Raw genomic sequence first — 21,491 nt, forward strand, 5'->3', positions numbered from 1 at the left:
GGAGGGAGCAGAAAGCCTCATCTTTCTCCCGCGGAACAGCTGATAGTTTCGAACTGCTGACCTTGCGGTTAGCAGCCTGATTGGTAACCTCTACACTACCAGAGCTCCTGGGGATTACTGAGTGTTATAATCAGAACTGAACCCGTCCTGAGTCCAGACACTGTGCTGGAGTTTCAGTCTCTCTTTCCCTCTTTGTGTAGAATAAGTCACTGTAGGACTTATCTTTTGAGTATGAACTGGTCACTCAGGTGTTGCTACAGCCCTTTGCAGCTGTGTTTTCTTGCCCTCAACAAAAACCACTGTCTCTACTGTCTGGCTTCTTAGCAGCAAATAAAGCCTTTTTGATGTGAGAAATCATTCAAGGTAGCATTCATTTCATAGGAAAACATCGCCACCATGTGGTATTTTAGTCTCATGGTGTGACTAAAGAGTGTTCTGTAAGGTAACCCCTTTGTATGTTGTCTTTGCTGTTTAGTGCCATCCAGTCAGCTGAGACTCAGCAACCCTGTATTGGGTTTTTTCGAAGGAGCAGCCAATGAGTTTGAGCAGCTGACCTTGAGATTCAAACGGTAGAGTGCTTATCCTACAGCACTACATCAGAACTCCTATGGTTGTTGTTGTTGTTGTTAGGTGTCATCGAGTCGGTACCAACTCATAGCAACCCTATGCACACAGTTCGAAACACTGCCTGATCCTGGGCACGCTTGAGCCCATTGATGCTGTCAGTTTGCCAATCCATCTCTCTGGGGGTCTTCCTCTTCTTCTCTGACTGTCCACCTTACCAAACATGATATCCTTCTCCAGTGACTGGACGCTCCTGACAATATGTCCAAAGTATGAGAGACGAAGTTTGGCCATCCTGTGCTCCAAGGAGCACTCTGTCTGCACTTCTTCTAACACAGATGTGTTGGTTCTTTTGGCAGCCCATGGCATTTTCAATATTCTCCTCCAACACCAAAAGCATCAATTCTTCCACGATCTTCCTTATTCACTGTCCAGCTTTCACATACATATGAGGTTATTGAAAATACTATGGCTTGGGTCAGACGCACCTTAGTCCTCAAGTGGTCTTCAACACTTTAAAAAGGTCTTGTACGATGACGTGGAGAGATGGAGCAATTGGGGACTTTAGACACAGAGAGAGAGAGGGGCTGTGTGCTGACGACCGGGGGCGGGGGAGGGAGGGGCAGGCTTGTAGTGTATATCCTTTGGTTGGTTGATGATGCATGGAGGGGATTGTAACCATGGATGGCAATGAAACGATATACAATAGGATGAATGTAAAACTAATGTTCTCCCATGTAAACTATCACATAATTCACAATAAAACATTTAAAAGAAAAAAAAAATTCCATTCCCCTGAGACCATCCTATTTAAAAACGCAGTCCTTCTTCCTCACCATATTCCCAACCTCCCTCCCCTACTTCCCTTTGTACCTTTCTTTCCTTTGTGCTTGTTGTTTTCAAACATACTGTATAATTTACCTTTGTGTGATTCTTACTGTTTTTTGTCCTCTCTCTCAATCTCTGTTGGAATGTAAACAGCCTCAAACCAAGAATTTTTGTCTTTGCTGTTTGTGCTGTCTGCTGGTGTCCCCAAGAACTTACAACAATGCCTGGCACATAGTAGGCACTGAATGTATACTGAAATGAATGCATGGGGGAAAGAATACATGAATGAATGCAAAAAGAATGTAATAAATATCCATTCTCTTATTCAAAAATAAAAAAATGGTCTTGTGCAGCAGATTTGCCTAATGCAATACGTCATTTGATTTCTTGACTGCTGCTTTCATGAGTTTTGATTGTTGATCTAAGAAGAATGACGTCCTTGACAACTTCAATCTTTTCTCCATTGATAATGTTGTTTATTGATCCAGTGGTGAGGATTTTTGGTTTTTTTTACCTTGAAATGTAATCCATACTGAAGGCTGTGCTCTTTGATCTTCATCAGTAAATGTTCAAAGTCCTCTTCACTTTCAGCAAGCAAGGTTTGTATCATCTGCATATCGCAGGTTGTTATTAAGTCTTCCTCAAATCCTGATGCCATGTTTTTCTTCATATAACCCAGCATCTCAGATTATTTGCTCAGCATACAGGTTGAATAAATATAGTGAAAGTATACAACCCTGTTTGGACTCATAGTGACCCTGTAAAGGGCTTCCAAGAAGCAACTGATGAATTTGAACTGCCGACCTTGCAATTGAAACCAACCTTGCGGTCCAGTGCATTATCCCACAGTGCTACCCCCAGACTTCTATTAGCTATTACTACTATCTTTCATTTCAAACCCCTTTGTATAGAGGCTTCTGTTTCATGCCTCCAAGTCCTCAGAGACCTTGTTTCTGCTCTATCTCCTCTCTCCTTAAGGATCACTCTTTCCAGGTTCTCTGGTGCCCTCAGAATTTAATGGTTTCAAATTACCATTTAAAAAGACAAGAATTGAGAAACTGGGCCTAGGACAAACTCCTTTGGAGGGAGAAGAGCAGAGAAAGAACAAGAAAGGAATGAGCACTGATCCTCTGGCCTTCTTCCCTACAGGGACCTCTGCAGGAACAAGAACTTGGTTGTTCAGAAAGGGCAAGCTGATCCAGAGATGATGGGAATTCTAGATAATGAGATGGCAAAGTGAGGTGGGGCTGAAGAGAAGAGAGATTTGAGAGTTGTTAGGAGTGCTGTACTTGGAAACATTCATGGTCAAAGATGGGGAGCAAGGAGTCAAGAGCATTCCGAGGTTTCTGGATGGACTTAGTGGCCGGACTGAGACAGGGAGAAGAGTATGGAGCTGGAGCAGGAAGCGAAGTGTTATGAGTTCTGTTTTCTGTAAACAGAACTATAATATCTAAAGCCTATACAACACAATGAACTCTTGGACTACAGGACTACACAATGAAGCACTAGACTGCGGAACTCCAAGGTCGGCGGTTTGAACCTACCAGTTGCTCCTTGGAAACCCTGTACAGGTTCACTATGAGTCAGACCTAACTTGACAGTACTTAACAACATTAACAACATACAACACAATAAGGACTTTTGTGGCACTGAAGGATAAGCATTAGGTTGTAAAAGTCTGTGGTTCAAGCCACCAGCTGTTCCTCAGGAAAATGAAGAGGCCATGTGCTCCTATAAAGATTTACAGTCTCAAAACCCTTAATGAGCAGTTCTACTCCATCCTATAGGGTTGCTATGAGTCAGGATCAACTCGATGGCAGTAGGTTTGGTATTTTTGGCTATACCAACCAGTCTTGGTGTGATGCTGTAGGTTAATGCATTAGACTGCAAAGTCTGTTTGAACTGCAAAGTCAGAGGTTCCAGCTTACAAGCCGCTCCTCAGAAACCCTATACAGGGTCACTATGGGTCGGAATCGACTCAACTCAATGGCACTTAACACCATCATCCGGCTATTGTAGAATATTGCATATGATTAGTTAATACTGTCATTGATTACACATGTCATATATAGCAATTGATCATCTTTTCTTCCTCAGCTTTCTGGTAAAGAAGATGAAGATATCATTAGTGAGGAAGAGCCTGAAGAAGAGGAATATGATAATATTGACAACATTCTTGAAGAAGAGTTTCCAAAAGAAGAGGAAGAGATGAGTGAGGAAGATGAAGAACAGGAAACCGATGCCATTGAACGTCTGAGAAATGAACTGGTAGAAAAATTTGAAGCAGATATGAGTAATTTACAAATAATACAGGTTATTGCTTTTCCTTCATTACTTTCCATAATTTTAAAAAGGAACATTTCAGTTTCATCACAATTTTTTTAAAAGTAACATTTCAAAGCAAAACAAAAACAATTTGGTTTATGCCCTAGTTTTGTTTTGTTTTGTTTTTTAGACATTTCAAAACAAATGTATTTTGTTAATATCACTTATAATTATGAAAACGAGTTTGTAAGTTGGTGGCAACTTGGAAGCCACACAAGGCAGAGGTTTGGACTGCCAGCACACAACCACTCAAAAGATTAGAAATATTTGTCCTTTAGAATGAGATAGGAGCACTGGTGGCATAGTGGGTTACGTGTTGGGCTGCCCACCACAAGATCAGAAGTTCGAATCTACCACTGGCTCTGTGGGAGAAAGATGAGGCTTTCTGCACTCAGAAAGATTGACAGCCGCAGAAACCCTATATAGGGTCACTGTGAGTCAGAATCGACTGGACAGCACACAACCACCCACCACTATCAGGAGCCCTGATGGTACAATGGTTAAAGTGCTCAACTGCTGAGAGATTGGTGGTTCAAATCCACCAGCTACTCAAAGGGTGGAAAGACCTGTAAAGATTACAGTCTAGGAAACCCTCTGAGGCAGCTCTGCTCTGCCCTGGAGGGTGACTGTGAGTTGCACTAGCTGTGTCAATGACCTGACTCAACACTATCAGCCTTTTTCTCACTGAATATGTATTACTTCTGTGTTTTCACTGCTCAGGACGAGTTTGAGAAGTTTTGGATACCCATCATAAGCATTAATGGAGCTCGGAAACCTCGCATTGTACAATACATGTTGAATACCAAAGTGAAACCTCTGGTGGAAAACCGGGCCAGCATTTTTGAGAAATGTTACCCGATTACACCACACCTAGCCCAGAAAATGCTCAGCTTTACCTACAAATATCTGAGCTCATTTGGATACTGGGACCCTGTAAAGGTAATGTCAGCAAATGAATCAGAAAGACATGTTTTTCCTATGCTTCTTTTTCTTTTAAGGAAGATATTCTATGAAAAAGGCAGCAGGAAATACCAAAAAAGTGTAAGTCTTTTACAGTATTCATAACTAACTGTTAAATTTTGGTCGCTTTGCCTTTCTAATATGGAAAGGTCATTGAAGGATTTAATTCCTCTCATCTGTTTCTGTAGTGATAACATAATTTCAACTAGGTTTTACCTTATAGTAGTGAAATTATTACTAAATTACCTTACTATCTAATTTTAGGCAAATCAATCAGTCTCTTTGATTCTGCTTCCTTAACTTTACAATGGAAGAACAGTGCCACTAGGTCTTTGTGATCAAATACAAGACTGAGGAAGCTTTCTAAAAGTGTGAAATTAGATATTAACAACTAATTATTAACAATTGACATTCAAAATGGTTTCATTAACAATGAATGCTCCTTACAAACTCATGTCCAAGTACTGCATTGGAAAACAATATGCAGTGTCAAAAAACAGATTTAATCCCATCAGAATTCAATAACTTTAAATGTAAAATGGTTTTCAGTAAATCTTAGCCAGGAAAATATCCATCACCTTTTAGTTTTCAATTCTCCGACTAAAGTATCCCTAGTTCCTGCCACTGTTCTTCATGTAAAATGACTTCAAGTCTCCAAAAATCCTAGTCCTTCTCTCCTTAACTCACTCCAGTTAGTCTGCACCCCTGAAAATGAGGCTAGAAGTGAGCACAATTTTCTCTAGATGGTCTTAGATCCTCACAGTAGAGCAGATGCTACCATGAATTTTATTGTAAATACTGTAATTTTTAATGTAGCCTAGGACAGTGCATTGGAGCTCTGGTAGCATAGTGGGTTTGCAGTTCTAATCTGACACAATGGCATTCAGACCTACAGAGGAGCAAGGCTGCATGCTAGATTATTTAGACAACAGCAGAAACTACTGAAAGATTCCTATTTAACTAGGAAATTTGTAATGGAATCACTGAACTTTCAGGTTTTCTTTTATTACCAAGTGTATAGCAGACAACTATCACTCCCAAATGCCTGAATTTCTACTTCTCATTCTACTTAACCGTCAATCCAGCCATGAACTTTGCTCCTTCCCAAGGATGATGATATTGACAATGCCACTGACCAGTGACAACTGTCCTGATGTAGCTCGAGGAAAAAACTAAAGTAAACTAGTTGCCGACCAGTTGATTTTAACTCATAGTAGCTCTGGGGGCAGTGGGAGGGGGAAGAGAGTACTCCACCATTTCACACCTACTTTGTCAAGTCCAGGGATAGCTGATGCTTGGTCATCCAATGACCAATCAAAGACTTGCTGTTGAATGCCATGAAGCCAATTCCAACTCATAATGAGTGGCTGCCAGTATACCCCCAAAGATCCCCTACCTTAGGAATTTTTGTGGATTGAATTTTTAAATGTGTTGGTATCCTAACCCATATAGGTATGGGTGCAATCTCATTTGGGACTGGGTTTTCTTTCTTATGTTAATGAAGCCATATCAGTGTAAGGTGTCACTATGAGTTCAAATCAACTCTATGGCAATGACTGGATTTTTATAACTATAATAAACAGGTAGTCCTGGCTCAAAGTGACCCTATTGGGTAGGGTAGGTTTTCCAAGGCTGTGGGTTAAGCATTGGCTGCTCACTGAAAGGCAGGTGCTAGAACCCTATGGCTCAATTCTGCCCTAGAGGGTTGCTATAGGGTCAACTGGATAGAAGTGGATTTGGGTTGATTTAATTACAGGGTCACTATGAGTCGGAATTGACTCCATGGCACTTAACAACTACAGCTGTCTTTACAGAAGGAACCCTGGTGGCACATGGGTGGAGTGTTGGGCTGGTTTGAACCTACCAGCTGATCTGCTGGAGAAAGATGGACAGTCTGCTCCCCTAAAGAACCTTATGGAGCAGTTTTACTATATCCTATAGAGTCACGATGAGTCAGTGGGTTTGGTTTGGTTTTTCAATGTTTCTCTCAAGGAGCAGCCAGTGGGTTCAAACTCTTGATTTTTCAGTTAGAAGCAAAGTGCTTAACCACTGCATTGCCGGGGTTAAGTGCACCAATTAATTGATTGCGTGTAGATATAAAGTAATTTGAACTTTTTACAGATATTTAATATTAATATTTTATTGTAATTATTTTCCTTATTCTGTAAGAAAGATTTTTTTCATTTACAATTTTTTAATGCTATATAAATTAACATTAACTTACAAATTCAACTGTGTATATATTGCAGCTAAGTGAAGGTGAGACAATCAAGCCAGTTGAAACTCCAGAAAATCCAAGTTATCCTGTAATCCATCGTCAGTATATTTACTTTTTATCTAATAAGGAAAGCAAAGAAAAATTCATGAAGAACCCAATCAAATATATCCGCCAGCCAAAACCGAAGCCGACAATGCCCATTAGAATTGCAATTGTGGGGCCTCCAAAATCTGGGAAGACTACAGGTGAGGGTGTGTTTGTCTTTGTTTTCCTCACTATGCTTGTAAGTACTTATAATAATGAAAACTCTTGCCAGTTCTCCAGGAAATCAACTCTCAAAATTGTTTCAAAAAAAAAAGCAGAAAATTTAAATATATTGACAAGGTATTTTAAAAGTATTACTCCACTCCTAAATATTCCAGAACCAAATTATTTTTAAAGGAAACTTATATCAAACTCTCAAAGAATTAAAAATTCAAAGAAGAGATCATTTCTGTGCTTTTGTAAGCTTTTCCGAGCAGTGAAAAACACAGTGAACTTCCCAATTTATTTTTAGTTTATTTTTTTATTAAGACAATATAGCCCCTGTAATCAAAAAGGTATAAGAGAATACAAGTTCACTTTTAAATTAGCATAGCCCTGATATCTAAATCTAGTGAAGGTAGTACAAGAAATTAAAGCTCAATGTCACTTGCAAATATAGAATCAGGAGTCCTGGTGTGGTGCTGCCAGGATAGTGTGCTGGACTGCAAGGTCAGTTTGAACCATGAGGTCAGTGGTTCAAACCCACCAGCCACTCCTCGGAAACCCTGTACAGGGTCTCTATGGGTAGGAACCAACTTGACAGCACTTAACAACAACAACATCTAAATAAAATATTAGAAAATTGATTAATATATTACAATATCTTTGCATTTATTTGTGTTGAAAGAATTAATATAACCAATTAATAGATTAAAGGATAAAAGCAATTCTTGATCATTGCTGGAAAAGACAGTTGATAAACAATATTCCTGTAATGTTTGAATTTTTATAACTTTAGATAGCTTTTTTTTTTTAAGTAAATAGTCTAATAATAACTTGGTCATAGTTTTTCAAGCTGGTACTAGAACAGCATGAACAGTGTTTGGTCTAGCAATGAAAATTCTAGAGAAAGGACATATATGCAAGAGATTTCAAAGGAAAAACTACGATTCAATAACTGAATAGAAAATGAAGAGGAAAGGTAATGTCAAAGATTAACTTGTCATCAGAAATAATAAGGGGAGTTTTGTGTTCCAGCTCTTGAGCTGAAAAGATGAAAAGTTTATTTTATCCATTTAAAATATCTAACATGACGAAAGGCTCTTAAATGGCTGTATTCTAAATGTTCACAAAGATAGTCATATTTTCCAAGGAGAACGGAACATTGACATTGAAAATAAAATCTCACATCCAGAGCAAAAGGTGAAAATCGAGGCAAGGCACTCTGATTTCTCATTGTAGAAATAAGAGTTTTTTGGGTGCTTTTTTTTTTTTTAAATAAAATGTCACATTTTAAAAGCTTAATTATTTTTAGAACTTTAAAAATATAAGTCTGATCCCGGAATGGAGGCAAAGCTGAGATTAAGGGCTCTGTGTCTCTCATAGAAGCTACCCATCTGGGTGCCTCTGACTGTGGCCTCCATAGGACAAGTTGACCTCTCCTTCATGTATCCACCCACTGCCATCTGCATGCAGCTCTCAGAAACCACGCACTACACAGCATAGTCACATTTAATCATCTAGATGACGTTGCAGTGGGTCTCACTCAGGAAAAACAGAAACCAATAGTACTCCTGTTTCAGCCAATGGCACTGCCTTCATTATCTATGCTGTTACAGCAAAAATATAACAAGGGGATGGTTTGATGACTTTAATAAGCAGTCATTTATTTTCTTACAATTTAGGAGGCTTGTTGCTGTTGTTACATGCATTCAAGTCAATTATAACTTGTAGTAGCTCTATGAGCAACAGAACAATCCTCACTATTGTTGTTTGAGCCCATGGTTGCTGCCACTATGTTGATCCATTTCCTTGGAGGTCTTACTCATCTTCACTGACACTCCAGTTTACCAAGCTTAATGTCCTTCTCCAGGGACTGGTCTCTCCTGACCATGTGTCCAAAGTAGGAGAGGCGAAGTTTAGCCATCCTAACTTCTAAGGAGCATTCTGACTGCACTTCTTTCCAAGACCAATTTGTTTGTTCTTATTTACTAATGAAGATGAAGGAACACAGCCTTCGGTATGGATTGCATGTCAATGTCAACAAAACAAAAATCCTCACCACTGGACCAATAAACAACATTCTTATCAATGGAGAAAAGATTGAAGTTGTCAAGGACTTCATTCTTCTTGGATCAACTATCAACATTCGTGGAAGCAGCAGTCAAGAGATCAGACTACGTATTGCATTAGGCAAATCTGCTGCACAGGAGCTTTTTAAAGTGTTGAAGAGCAAAGATATCACCTTGAGGACTAAGGTACGCCTGACCCAAGCCATGGTATTTTCAATAACCTCATATGGATGCTAAAGCTGGACAGTGAATAAGGAAGATTGTAGAAGAATCGATGCCTTTGAATTGTGGTGTTAGGAGAATACTAAAAGTGCCATGGACTGCCAAAAGAACCAATAGATCCGTTTTGGAAGAAGTGCAGCCAGTGTGCTCCTTGCAGGCCAGGATGGCTAAGCTTCGTCTCTCATACTCTGAACATATTGTAGGGAGGGAACAGTCGCTGGAAAAGGATGTCATGCTGGGTAAGATGGAGGGTCAGAGAAAAAGAGGAAGACCCCCAACGAGATGGATCAGTCAGGTGGCATCATTGATGGCATCGAGTGTGGCGGCGGTGGTGAGGTTGGCCCAGGATTGGACATGGTTTTGTTCTGCTGTGAATGGGGTTGCTATGAGTCGGTTCCGACTCGATGGCACCTGACAACAACAACATATCCATGACACTTTCAATATTCTTCTTTTTTAATTAAATGGATCTGTTCTTCTCTGGTCATCCTACTTTCCAACTTCCACATGCATATTGAGGTGGTTGAAAATACCATTACTTGGGTCAGGTGTTCCTTAGTCCTCAAAGTGACATCTTTGCTTTTTAACACTTTAAAGAGGTCTTTTGCAGCAGATTTGCCTAATGCAGTGTGTCATTTGATTTCTTGACTGCTGCTTCCATGATCATTGTTTATGGATCCAAGCAAAATGAAGTTCTTTGATAACTTCAATCTTTTCTTCATTTATCATGATGTTATTTATTGATTTCTTTACACTGACGTGCAATGCATATTAAAGGCTGTGGTCTTTGGTATTCATCAATATTTCATCTTCTTTTCTTCTAGCAAGCACAGTTGTATCATCTGCATATTGCAGGTTTTTAATGAGCTTTCCTCCAATCCTGATGCCAGCATCTTCTTCATATAATCCAGATTCTCAGATTATTGCCTAAGTATACAGATTGAATAAGTATAGTGAAAGAATACAACCCTGTCGCACACCATTCATTCCTGATTTAAGCTATTCAGCATCCCCTTGTTCTGTTCTAGCAACTGCTTCTTGGTCTGTGTGCAGATTCCTCGTGAGCACAATTAAGTACTCTAGAATACCCATTCTTTTGATGTTAACCATAATTTGTCATGATCCACTCAGCCGAAATCCTTTGCATAGTTAACAAAGCACAGGTAAACATTGTTCTGGTATTCTCTGCTTTCAGCCAACATCCACCTGACCTCTCATTAATACTATCCTCTTTTGAATCCTGCTTGAATTTCTGGTTGATGCACTGCTACAACTGGTTTTGTGTTACCGTCAGGAAAATTTTGCTTGCATGTGGTATTGATGATACTGTTTGATGATTTTCACATTCCATTGGGTAATCTTCCGTAGGAATGGGCACAATTGTGGCTCTCTCCCAATTGGCTTGTCAGGTGGCTATCTTCCAAATGTCTTGGTATAGATGCGTGAACTCATCTAGCACTGCCTCAGTGTGCTGAAACGTAAATTTCTAATCCATCAATTCCTGAAGCCTTAGTTTTTCACCAATGACTTCAGCACACTTCTTCCTTCATTATCATCGATTCTTGATCATATGGTACCTCTTGAAATAATTGAACATCAACCAACTCTTTTTGTTACACTGACTCTGTATAGTCTTTCCATGGTGAACAGGTTTTAGCAGAGATTCTAGACTAAGACAGAAAGGAGGAAAGGCCGAGCAATCTACTTCCAAAACTTAGCCACTGAAAACTCTATGGATCACAGTAGAGTACTGTCCAATCCACACTGGCACAACCTACCAAAACCCACAACCACTGAGAAGATTCTGACTCCCAGCAACCCTCTGTACGGTTTCCAAGACTATACATCTTTACAGGAGAAGAAAGCCTCATTTTTCTCCTGTGAAGTGACTGGTGGGTTTGAACTGACCACCTCACTGTTAGCAGTCCAGTGCTTATCCTGAAGCACTACCAGGGCTCCTTGATAGATGGCATAGGATCAGGCAATGTTTTGTTGTATTATACATGGGGTCACCATGAGTCAATACTGGCATTACAGCAGCTAACAACTGTGTAGGTTGTGCTCTCCTGATTGCAGTATCTTGTATGGAAATGGACAACCAGGTACAATCCAATGAAACAGGAATATTACATGGCTATTTTTTGACATAATACCAAATATGAGTAATACAAATAGGATACCTCACAGTAATCTTAGAAATATTGCTATCTTGCACAGAAGAAGACACTTAAATGAAATGTTGGTTTAGTATTGAGGAGAAGCCAGAGCTGGCTTATTAACCACATACCTGAAGTACTAATGACTGACCTTTATCAGCATGATTCAATAAAATGTGGCAAGTTTCATTTATAAAATTTCTTTGAGGAACATGCAATTAGCTTACTGTTGCTGTCATTAACTACAGTCTGAAACTAAGGTTGACAGATGAGTTTGTGAGGTTAACTATTTTCAAAATTTAAATGTTTTTCAGTTGCCAAAAAAATTGCGAGTGAATATGGCTTAAAGCACTTATCAATAGGAGAAGCTCTCCGCTATGTATTAACCAACCAGCCAGAAACAGAACTGGCACTTATGTTAAACTGGCATCTTTATAAAGGACTGACGGCACCCGATGAACTGGCTATTCAAGCCTTAGAAGTCTGTCTAATGGACAGTGTGTGCAATACTGCCGGGTAAGTGAGGAGTCGGGTTGGGAAAGGGAGGGAAGAATTAAATCTGTCAAGAAATTGCATACTATGCAAAATTTGGAAACCATGCCGTTTTGGTAATTTCGTGCCAATATTTTAAAAACCAAGATCGTTTTATGTATGTGCAGGTCAGTTCCATGCCCTTAAGTTATAGAATGTTAAGTTTCTTGCTCTTAAAGGAACTCAGAGACAAACTGTCTAATGGAACTCCATTTTCTCTGGTAGCGTAGTGGTTACAAATCGGGCGGCTAACCTCAAGGTCAGCAGTTCAAAACTACCAACCATTCCACAGGAGAAAGATGAGGCTTTCTGCTCCCATAAAGATTTACAGCCTCGGAAAGCCTGTGTAGGGTCACTATGAGATGGAACTGACTCCACCGTACTTAGCAACAACATAGGTAGAAAACCAAAGCCGGAAAAATGTGTCCTTACACACTTCCACAATTGGTTAGGGAGTGGAAAGGCAAGAAAAGAAAGGGTTAGAGCTCTTTTAGTTACTTGACTGTTAAATGTCTGTCGTCATGACAGACTTATAAGTGCCCAGCATCAGTCCTCTTGGGCAGGGTCTTGCAAGATATCTCCAGCCCAGCTGCTACCTGTGCGCCTGCATAATGGCAGCCCTTTGCCCCACCATACAGTGACCAACTGCTGGCTCCTTTTTGTGGCCTTCTGCTTCAGTATAAATTGCAGCTCAGTGTCAAGAGAATGAAAATCCTCATCACTGGACCAATAGATAACATCATGATAAATGGAGGAAACATTGAAGTTGTCAAAGACTTCATTTTGCTTGAAATCACTATTTCGCTTGGAATCATTCATGGAAGCAGCAGTCAAGAAATCAAACAACATATCGCAATAGACAAATCTGCACAAAACCTCTTTAAAATGTTGATGAGCAAAGGTATCAGTTTGAGGACTAACCTAAGCCATGGTAGTTTCAATAACCTCAACTGCACATGAAAGTTGGACAATGAGTAAGGAAGACCATAGAAGAATTGATGCATTTGAGTTATGGTGTTGGAGAAAAATATTGACGGTACCAAGGACTGTGGAAAGAACAAACAAATCTGTGTTGGAAGAAGTACAACCAGAATGCTCGTTAAAACCCAGGATGTTGAGAATTAGTCTCTCATACTTCTGACACATTATTAGGAAAGACCAGTCGCTGGAGAAGGCCAACACACTTGATGAAGTAGAAGATCAGTGAAAAAGAGGAAGACACCCCCCCCCCCCCATGGATTGAGATGGATTGGCACAATGACAGCAGCAGTGGATTCAATTGTAACAACCATTGTGAGGATGGAGCAGCACCGGGCAGTGTTTCATTCTGTTGTACATGGGTTGCTATGAGTTGGAACTGACTTGAAGGCACCTAAGAACAACAATAACTGTTATGGACATTACCAGGCCTGCCCCAAAATTCCTGTGAACACCTGTCAGGTTCTCCCAAGAGCCTTCTGGTACTCTAGACTGCTAGCAGTAATAAGGGCAGTGAATATACTCATGTCTCTACTCAAGGCTCTCTTAGAACTCCTTCTACTGTCCATTGGAGAAAGGACTCTTTTTCCTTACAAGGAGAAAAAGGGAAACACCACTTCTACGAAGTCCTCTGAAAGAACATTCCTCAAGTGAATCCCAGGCGTTACATATAGGTTGAGCTAGTGACAATCCCTAATCTAGTATGGGGGGGTCTCTCAGTTCTGTGGCAGCACCGTCACTAACTGTCCTCAGCTTTGGGACCTAGGCTATAGGAAAAGTCCTGGTAAATATTTTTTATTGTATTACCAATAACAACCAGTCCTGGTTTGATGCTGTAGGTTAATGCACCAGACTGCATAGCCGTTTGAACTGCAAGGTCAGCGGTTCAAGCTCACCAGCTGCTTCTTGGAAACCCTATACAGGGTTGCTATGGGTTGGAATCGACTCGATGGCACTTAACAACAACAAAACACTTAAGTTGGGGGTATATACCAGGGTGTGTCAAAAATTAACCACACTGGTTTAGAATGTATTTTAATCAGCTTTTAGAAAAGACAAGTACATAATTTTTCAACATAATCTCCTTGCTTTTCAATAACACGTTGTTCATCTGTCAACAAGCTTTCATATTCCCTTATTTAAAAAATGTTTTAGGCTGAGCTTCGAGGCATGACACCGCAATCTGCACTTATTCATCACTGAAGGGCTGCTTTCAGGGGACCAAACAGGTAAAAAGCTCAATGAAGCAAGTTCAGGACTATAAAGAGGATGCTTTAACACCTCAAAATGAAGTTTTGCAATGTGGACAGAAGTGTACAGATGAGCATTGTCGTGCTAGCAGTCCTCTGTGTTTAATCCCAGATTTAGGCTTCAGCTCTTCAGTGAGTACCTCACTGTAACGAACACTGTTGATTGTTGAACCTTTTTCCTGATAATGTTCCAATACTGGCCCTTGAGAATCCTAGAAAATTGTAAGCATCGATTTTCCAGCTTATGGTTAACTTTTGAATTTTTTCTTGGTTGATGATTGAGGATGTTTCCATTCCATACTCTGCCGTTTACTCTCAGACTTGTAGTGATGAATCCATGTCTCGTCACCAGTAATGATTTTTTAAAGAAGCTTTTACCTTCCTACGAGTATCGGTCCCAATTTTGTTTGCAGATGTCCAGACGCTTCTGTTTATGTTCTTCTGTGAGTTGTTCTGGTACCCATCTCACATGAACTTTTTGAAACCCAAATCGTAGTGGATTATTTCATAGGCAGAGGCACAGCTGATTTGCAAATGATTTGTAACATAATCCACTGTCACTCTTCTATTTGACAAAATTATTTCAGGTGCACACTCAGTGTTGTCATCAGCTGTGGACATGGACAGGCATTTTAACATCATCAGAGTGCAGATAATTTTTGACTCATCCTCATATGTGTGTGCGTGTATGAGGAAAACTCAAATGTAGTGCTGTTGATTGTTGTTGTGATGTGCCGTAGAGTCGCTTCCGACTCATAGCGACCCTGTACAGGGTTTCCAAGGCTGTAAATCTTTATGGGAACAGAAAGCCTCATCTTTCTCCCACGAAACAGCTGGTAGTTTCGAACTGCTGACCATGAAGTTTGCAGCCCAATTCGTAACCACTATGCTGCCAGAGATCCTTCAAATGTAGTGCTACTAGGATTTTATCCTCAAAAAACGTGTTTAAATATGTCAGTGTGACTAGTGGATGACTTCAGACAAAGTACTTCAGTAATACACTTTTCTCTGAGTGTTGTTAGGGTCCCTTTGAAAACAAAAGTAAAAACTATGACTTCTCGGGCAATCTACTGGGCCAGTTAAATTCAAGACAGAGAGATCAGCTCAGAAGGTTATCATGACTGATCTTTTTAGGTTTTATTTTTTGTATTCCAAAGGGATCATCATGATAGATTTTCTTGAAGGATATAGAATGATCATGGAGGTTTATTGGGAAGACATTTTAAGAAAATGGAAAACTCGCAAAACAATTGAACACACAAAGAGCCAAAATATAGATAAGCTCACCATTGAAACTAAGAGCAAGTTTGTCATTAAAGGCATGACAGAATGGAAACAAAATAGATGGAAAACAGCCTCTGGAAGAGATGTTGTCAGCAGAAATGATTTTGAGAAGATTGATAGCGCTTCCCAAGGCGTGGCTATTCAGTGGAAGTATGTTCCTGGCCATCGAGGCATCAAAGAAGCTGATAGATTGGCCACACAAAATACTAGAAAATAAGACTGTATTTGCATTATAGGTTGCTACCTTCTCTATTGGAGTTAGATTTGCTGATGACAGCTTTGAAAGTTTTCTTCCCATTTTCTCATGGGCATCTCCTTATAAAACTGGTTTCTCCATTTTATTCTTTACCTTTTTCTACCATTGATAACAACCTCTTTGTTAATTAATAAAAACTTGGACTTTCAAAAAAAAGAAAGAAAGAAAATGGAAAACTGCATTGGTAAGAGAAAGATCAGAAAAATTACACCAAGGAATTTTTTTCCATCAAGGCAACACACTTGCTCATTCTTCAAGTGTAGCAAGAGCTGTCCTACAAGAATTCTGTTGAGACACCTTGCCACATCCACCCTTGAGCCTGGATCATGCCCATTCAGACATCTTTTTGTTTCCCAAACTCAAAGTACATTTCAATGGATCTTAAGGATGCCCAAGGAACTCAGATTGTGCCTTTGACCTTACTGCCATTTTGACGTAATGTAAATTGAAGAGCACAGAATTTTTCAGAGAAGGGTTAGAGAGATGGAACCCCACCTACAGACACGTATAGACTTAAATGGAGGATGTGTCAAGAACCAGTAGATTCACATTTTGATTTTTTTTGTTTGTTTGTTTAGTAATGGCATCTATGATTTTGTAGCAATACTTTTTTTTTTTTTTTAACTTAGCCAGTTCCACTGATGATGGAAAGAAAAGAGTATTTGTGCATGCTACATATTTTGCTGTTGTTGTTTTTAATTAGCTGTCATCACGTTGGTTCTGACTCACTGCAACCCTACACACAACATAAGGAAACCGTGCCAGGTCCTACACCAGCCTTACGTTTGAGCCCATTGTTTTTGCCACTGTGTCAATCCATCTTATTAGGGGGAAGGGCTTCCTCTTTTGGGCTGACCCTCTATTTTGCCAAATAATGATGTCCTTCTCCAGGAACTGGTCCCTCCTGATAACATTCCCAAAGTATGAGAAACATATAGTTCTTTAAATACGTCTTTAATCTTTACCCCGTCCTTTAGTTGGTTTGTTTTTGTTTGGATGACACCCTTGATGACAACCTGACTGAATCTCAATCTCTTACCCCTCAAAATTTTATAGATATTACCTTATTGTCCTCTGGTTTCTAGTGTTCTGGGGCATAATATCTGAAGCTACTTTAATGTGTCTCCTTTAGGAAATGAGCTGGTTTGGGCTTATATGTGTATGTTTATATTTTATTTGAAAATTTAACCAGGTGTGGCTATCTTTTATTTATATGGGGGATGTTGAGAACCTCTTAAATCTGCAACTGCAGGTATAAGTCTTTTTAACGCACGGAAATTCTAGTTCTCTGTATTAAAGGAAGTGGGAGAAAAATGAGGCTTTCTGCTCCAGCAAAGATTTACAGCTTCAGAAACCCCATACAGGGTCACTATGAGTCAGAACCAAGTCAATGGCATGTAAAAACAACAACATATTAGAGAAACACTGATCCATATGCACAGAGACATGAAAAAGGATACTCCTTGAGCCATGGGAAGAGAAGTACCGGCAACTTGCCATTAAATGCAGAATGAATTAACTGCTGTTTATTCTTTACAATGGACAAGTTATCCTTTAGTATAAATGAATGCTGGCTAAAAAAAACTTGTGAACCCATAGACACTGAATGATTGTTGTGGTTGTTGTTGGTAAGTACTGTCAAGTCATTTCCAACTCATAGCAAACCACCGATCTTGTGGTTCAAACCAACCTTGAAGTCCAGTGCTTAGCCTATAACACCATGCCAGGATAATTTTAAAATAAAATGTAAACAGTGTAATCAGCTCTATGCTGTTTATGGAGACATGTATATGTAAAAATAATTATAATACATACTTGGGAATAACATATGCATATGTAATACATGGAGTCCTGGTGTGGTGCTGTGGGCTAATGTGTCAGACTGCAAAGTCGTTTGAACTGCAAGGTTGGTGCTTCAAGCTCACCAGTTGCTCCTTGGGAACCCTATGCAGGGTCGCTATGGGTCGGAATTGATTTGATGGCACTTAACAACAACAGTGTAACATTATCTATCCTTGTGTGGCGCTGTGGGTTAATGCACTAGACTGCGAAGTCAGTTTGAACCACAAGGTTGGCAGTTCAAGCTCACCAGCTGCCCCTCATAAGCCCTATACATGGTCCCTATGCATCGGAACCAACTCAACAGCACTTGACAACAACAACATCAAGTTGGTGGTTACCTCCTGACAGACAACATGCCTCTCCCTTACTGCCACTTTGTTAAGAGACCAACATGCTTGAGCTGTCTCTTCAGTTTTCATTCCTGTGACTAACCATCACTCCCTAGAGCATAGCCAACCCTCACATACACCCCGTCATGAAACCCTCTCTTGTGAAACCTATGGCCTTGGTCTTCAACGCATGACACTAACCTGAGATCCCCTTATGGACTGATTCAAAATATGTTTTATGTAACTCTTTACCCTTCTCTGCCACTGATTTTTGTTTTTTTAATCTTTTAATTGTAAATTGAATGAAGGATCACAGAGCAGATCACCAGTTTTACACTCAACAAATCATCCACTTCATTTCATCTCAGTGATTGCAGTCCCCTCCATGTAGCTTTGCTGATCCCATTTCCTGCCTGTGTCCCTTGTTTCCATTCCTACTTCTTTTCCGGTTGCAAAAAATGAACCAACCTCCCACAGCACACTCTACTCAACTGAGTTAGAAAATTCATTGCAATGGCCACACGGATCTCAGATACCACACTCAAAGTTATGGGATTTATTAGGAAATTAACAGGTTACAATTCAGTGTAGAATATTCTTCCAGTCAGGACAGCCGCTCCTCAGCCATGCCCACCAGCAGGCCTCTCTCTGCCTTGGCAATGTTGGTGGTGGTGGTTATGTGCCGTGGAGTCGATTCTGACTCATATCGACCCTGTGCAGGCTGTACATCTTTACGGGAGCAGAAAGCCTCATCTTTCTACCACGTAACCGCCGGTTGTTTCAAACTGCTGACCTTGAGGTTAGCAGCCTGACTCGTAACCACTACGCAAAGCTCTATTAAGGCTGCTGATAAATGCTCACAGGGCACACTATGCTATCTGCCTCAACTCAAAGGTAATAGACTCTAGCTCAGTGGTCAAAAAACAAAACAAAAAAAACCCCTATGTTTGATGATGCATGAAGGAGATTGTAATCATTGCAATGAAACAAAATGCAATAGGATGAGTGTAGGACTGATGTTCTCCCATGTAAACCTCACAATAAAAACTTAAACACACACATACACAAAACACCTAGCTCCCCCAGTTAAGTGCCTAGAGGTACCCCACTCAGCAAGCAAGCCTCATGCCCAAAATCGCTCAGTTTCACTTGCTCTTTGGGCTGGAAAACCCACTGCTCTGTTTTGTGTTCTGGCTCTTGGTTCTGCTGCTGCTGTTCCTTTGCCATCCCTCCGTTACCTCAGCTTTCTGTCCCTGAATCAAGGAAGCTCATTGTGAGGGGATCTTGCATCCAAAAGACATGCTCCACCCCTAGCTCATCTTTGATGGTAGTGAGATTCCCCATCCATGCCTCTGAGATGGGTCATTTGATATGCATTACAGTTCCAAGTTTTTACCATCACAATTAATCTCTTAACTATTGACAACTGATTCATAGAATCCTATTACTGTGTTTTCCCACTTCTCTCACCCAGACATAGCAGGGAAAAATTGTTTGGTGGAAGTTACAAAGACTATGGGTAGAAAAGTCATAGAAAGTAATTCACTGTAATGCCCCAACATTTTATCCTTAAGTAAATGATGCCTTTTTAAATTTTTGAGAGATTGACTATGGTGTGCATACCTCACTAGTGTTGTTGTCACTCCCGTATACCTATCTATTGCTTGACTGAAAATTGAACCACGAGGGTGAGTTCAGTTCCAGACCTGAAGGGTGACCAAGGATCATAGTGTCGGGGTTCCATCAGTCTCTATCTGACCAGTAAACCTTGTCCTTCTTATTATATTGAGCTTTATTTCACATTGTCCCCCGCTCTATCCAGGACTTTCTAATGAGATCCCATTAAGAGAATTGGCAGTAGTAACTGGGCACCATCTAGTTCTTCGGGTCTCAGGGTCTTGAAAATGGATATTCTCATTAAAGCCTATATTCTTTCCACTGTTTCATGCTTGGAATAATAGCACCAGCTGAATAGCACACTGTTCAAGGCATTATGTGTTTTAGTGCTCAAATTATGCCAAAAACCTAACTCTAAGTGTTGAATTCAGAGCTCGCTCCTATCCCCGCTTTCTGAGCAGAATCTGTATGTCTACTGTCCTACTTCTGATTGAGCTAACTGAGGATAAAGATGTAAAGATGAAAAAAAATGGAGTTACATAAGGAAAGGCATGAGGCTCCTCATAAAGGAAGAGGCTGGTGCTAGAAGGCAGAAGGCAAGACATAGGAGAAAAGATCATCTAGAATTTTTACTTTCATGTTTCTCCCTGTTAGTGTTGTCATCGATGGATACCCCATAACTAAATCTCAAATGAGTCTCCTGGAAGCCAGGACCATCATTCCCATGGTCATCTTTGAGTTGGATGTGCCTTCCAAAGAGATTTTCAGAAGATTGTTCCTGGAAAAAAAAGGGCAGCAGAGGTAATGTTCATAACAATGATAAAGATATAAACTTTAATCATGGGGGGTGGGGAGAAATACATGTTTCTAACAGCATTTTCCATTTGTTCCTTGTTTCTGTATTAGTTTTCCTTATCCATTGCACAACAGTGCACAAATCACAGCTGTCAAGAATTCAAAGTACCGAAAAATTATTGGTGAGATTAAGCAATATTATCAAGAACAGCATCAGAACTGGTATGTGATAGATGGATTTCACAGCAAATGGTGGGTATGGAATGAAGTCATTAAGAACATCCAAATGGTGAATAAATATATCCAGACATACCTAGAAAGAATAAAATCAGGTTAGTAGGAAAAATAAAATACAAATTTAAAGTCTGTAAATGCTTGGTTTATTTTTCATTCAGTTTAAACATTTGTTCCCACAATCACTAGTATTTTAAATATATCCAAACACCAAACCAGTTGCTGTCAAATTAATTCAACTTATGGTGGCCCTATGTGGGTCACAGGATTTTCAATGGCTGATTTTTCAGAAGTAGATTACCAGACCTTCCTTCTGAGTCTTTCAGTAAACAGCCCATCGTGTTAACTATTTGCACCACCCAGGGACTCCATTTTAAATATATAGCACTAAATTTGGAGTCCTGGTGTGGCACTGTAGGATAAGCACTAGACTGCAAGGTAGGTTTGAATACAAGGTTGGCGGTCCAAACTCACCAATTATATATTTCCAGAAAGAAAAACATATTTCTGGAAATCCAATGTGTATATTGGATTAAGATTATGGATCTTGGCTGAAAGCAGAGGATATCAGAAAGATGTTCACTTGTGCTTTATTGACTACTCAAAGGCTTTCAATTGTGTGGATCATGACAAGCTATGGACAACATTGTGAAGTATGAGTATTCCGGAAAACTTAACTGTGCTCATGAAGAATCTGTACATGGACCAAGAGGCAGTTGTTCAAACAGAACGTGGGAACACTGAATGGTTTAAAATTAAGAAAGGTGTGGGACAAGGCTGTATTCTT

At 40.0% G+C, this 21,491-nt stretch overlaps 1 protein-coding gene across 1 annotated transcript in view; it reads left to right on the forward strand.

Annotated features, from left to right (window-relative positions):
- AK9 (adenylate kinase 9) overlaps positions 1-21,491 on the forward strand; it is a 175,220-nt gene that overhangs the window by 139,548 nt on the left and 14,181 nt on the right. The window contains exons 31-37 of the mRNA XM_006839988.1: positions 3,303-3,308; positions 3,506-3,705; positions 4,438-4,656; positions 6,927-7,140; positions 11,903-12,104; positions 20,330-20,476; positions 20,582-20,802. Coding sequence (XP_006840051.1) covers positions 3,303-3,308; positions 3,506-3,705; positions 4,438-4,656; positions 6,927-7,140; positions 11,903-12,104; positions 20,330-20,476; positions 20,582-20,802 — 1,209 coding nt within the window. The remainder of the gene's footprint in view (positions 1-3,302; positions 3,309-3,505; positions 3,706-4,437; positions 4,657-6,926; positions 7,141-11,902; positions 12,105-20,329; positions 20,477-20,581; positions 20,803-21,491) is intronic.

This window comes from Chrysochloris asiatica, unplaced genomic scaffold (assembly GCF_000296735.1).
Source record: "Chrysochloris asiatica unplaced genomic scaffold, ChrAsi1.0 scaffold00027, whole genome shotgun sequence".
Taxonomy (NCBI): Eukaryota; Metazoa; Chordata; class Mammalia; order Afrosoricida; family Chrysochloridae; genus Chrysochloris; species Chrysochloris asiatica.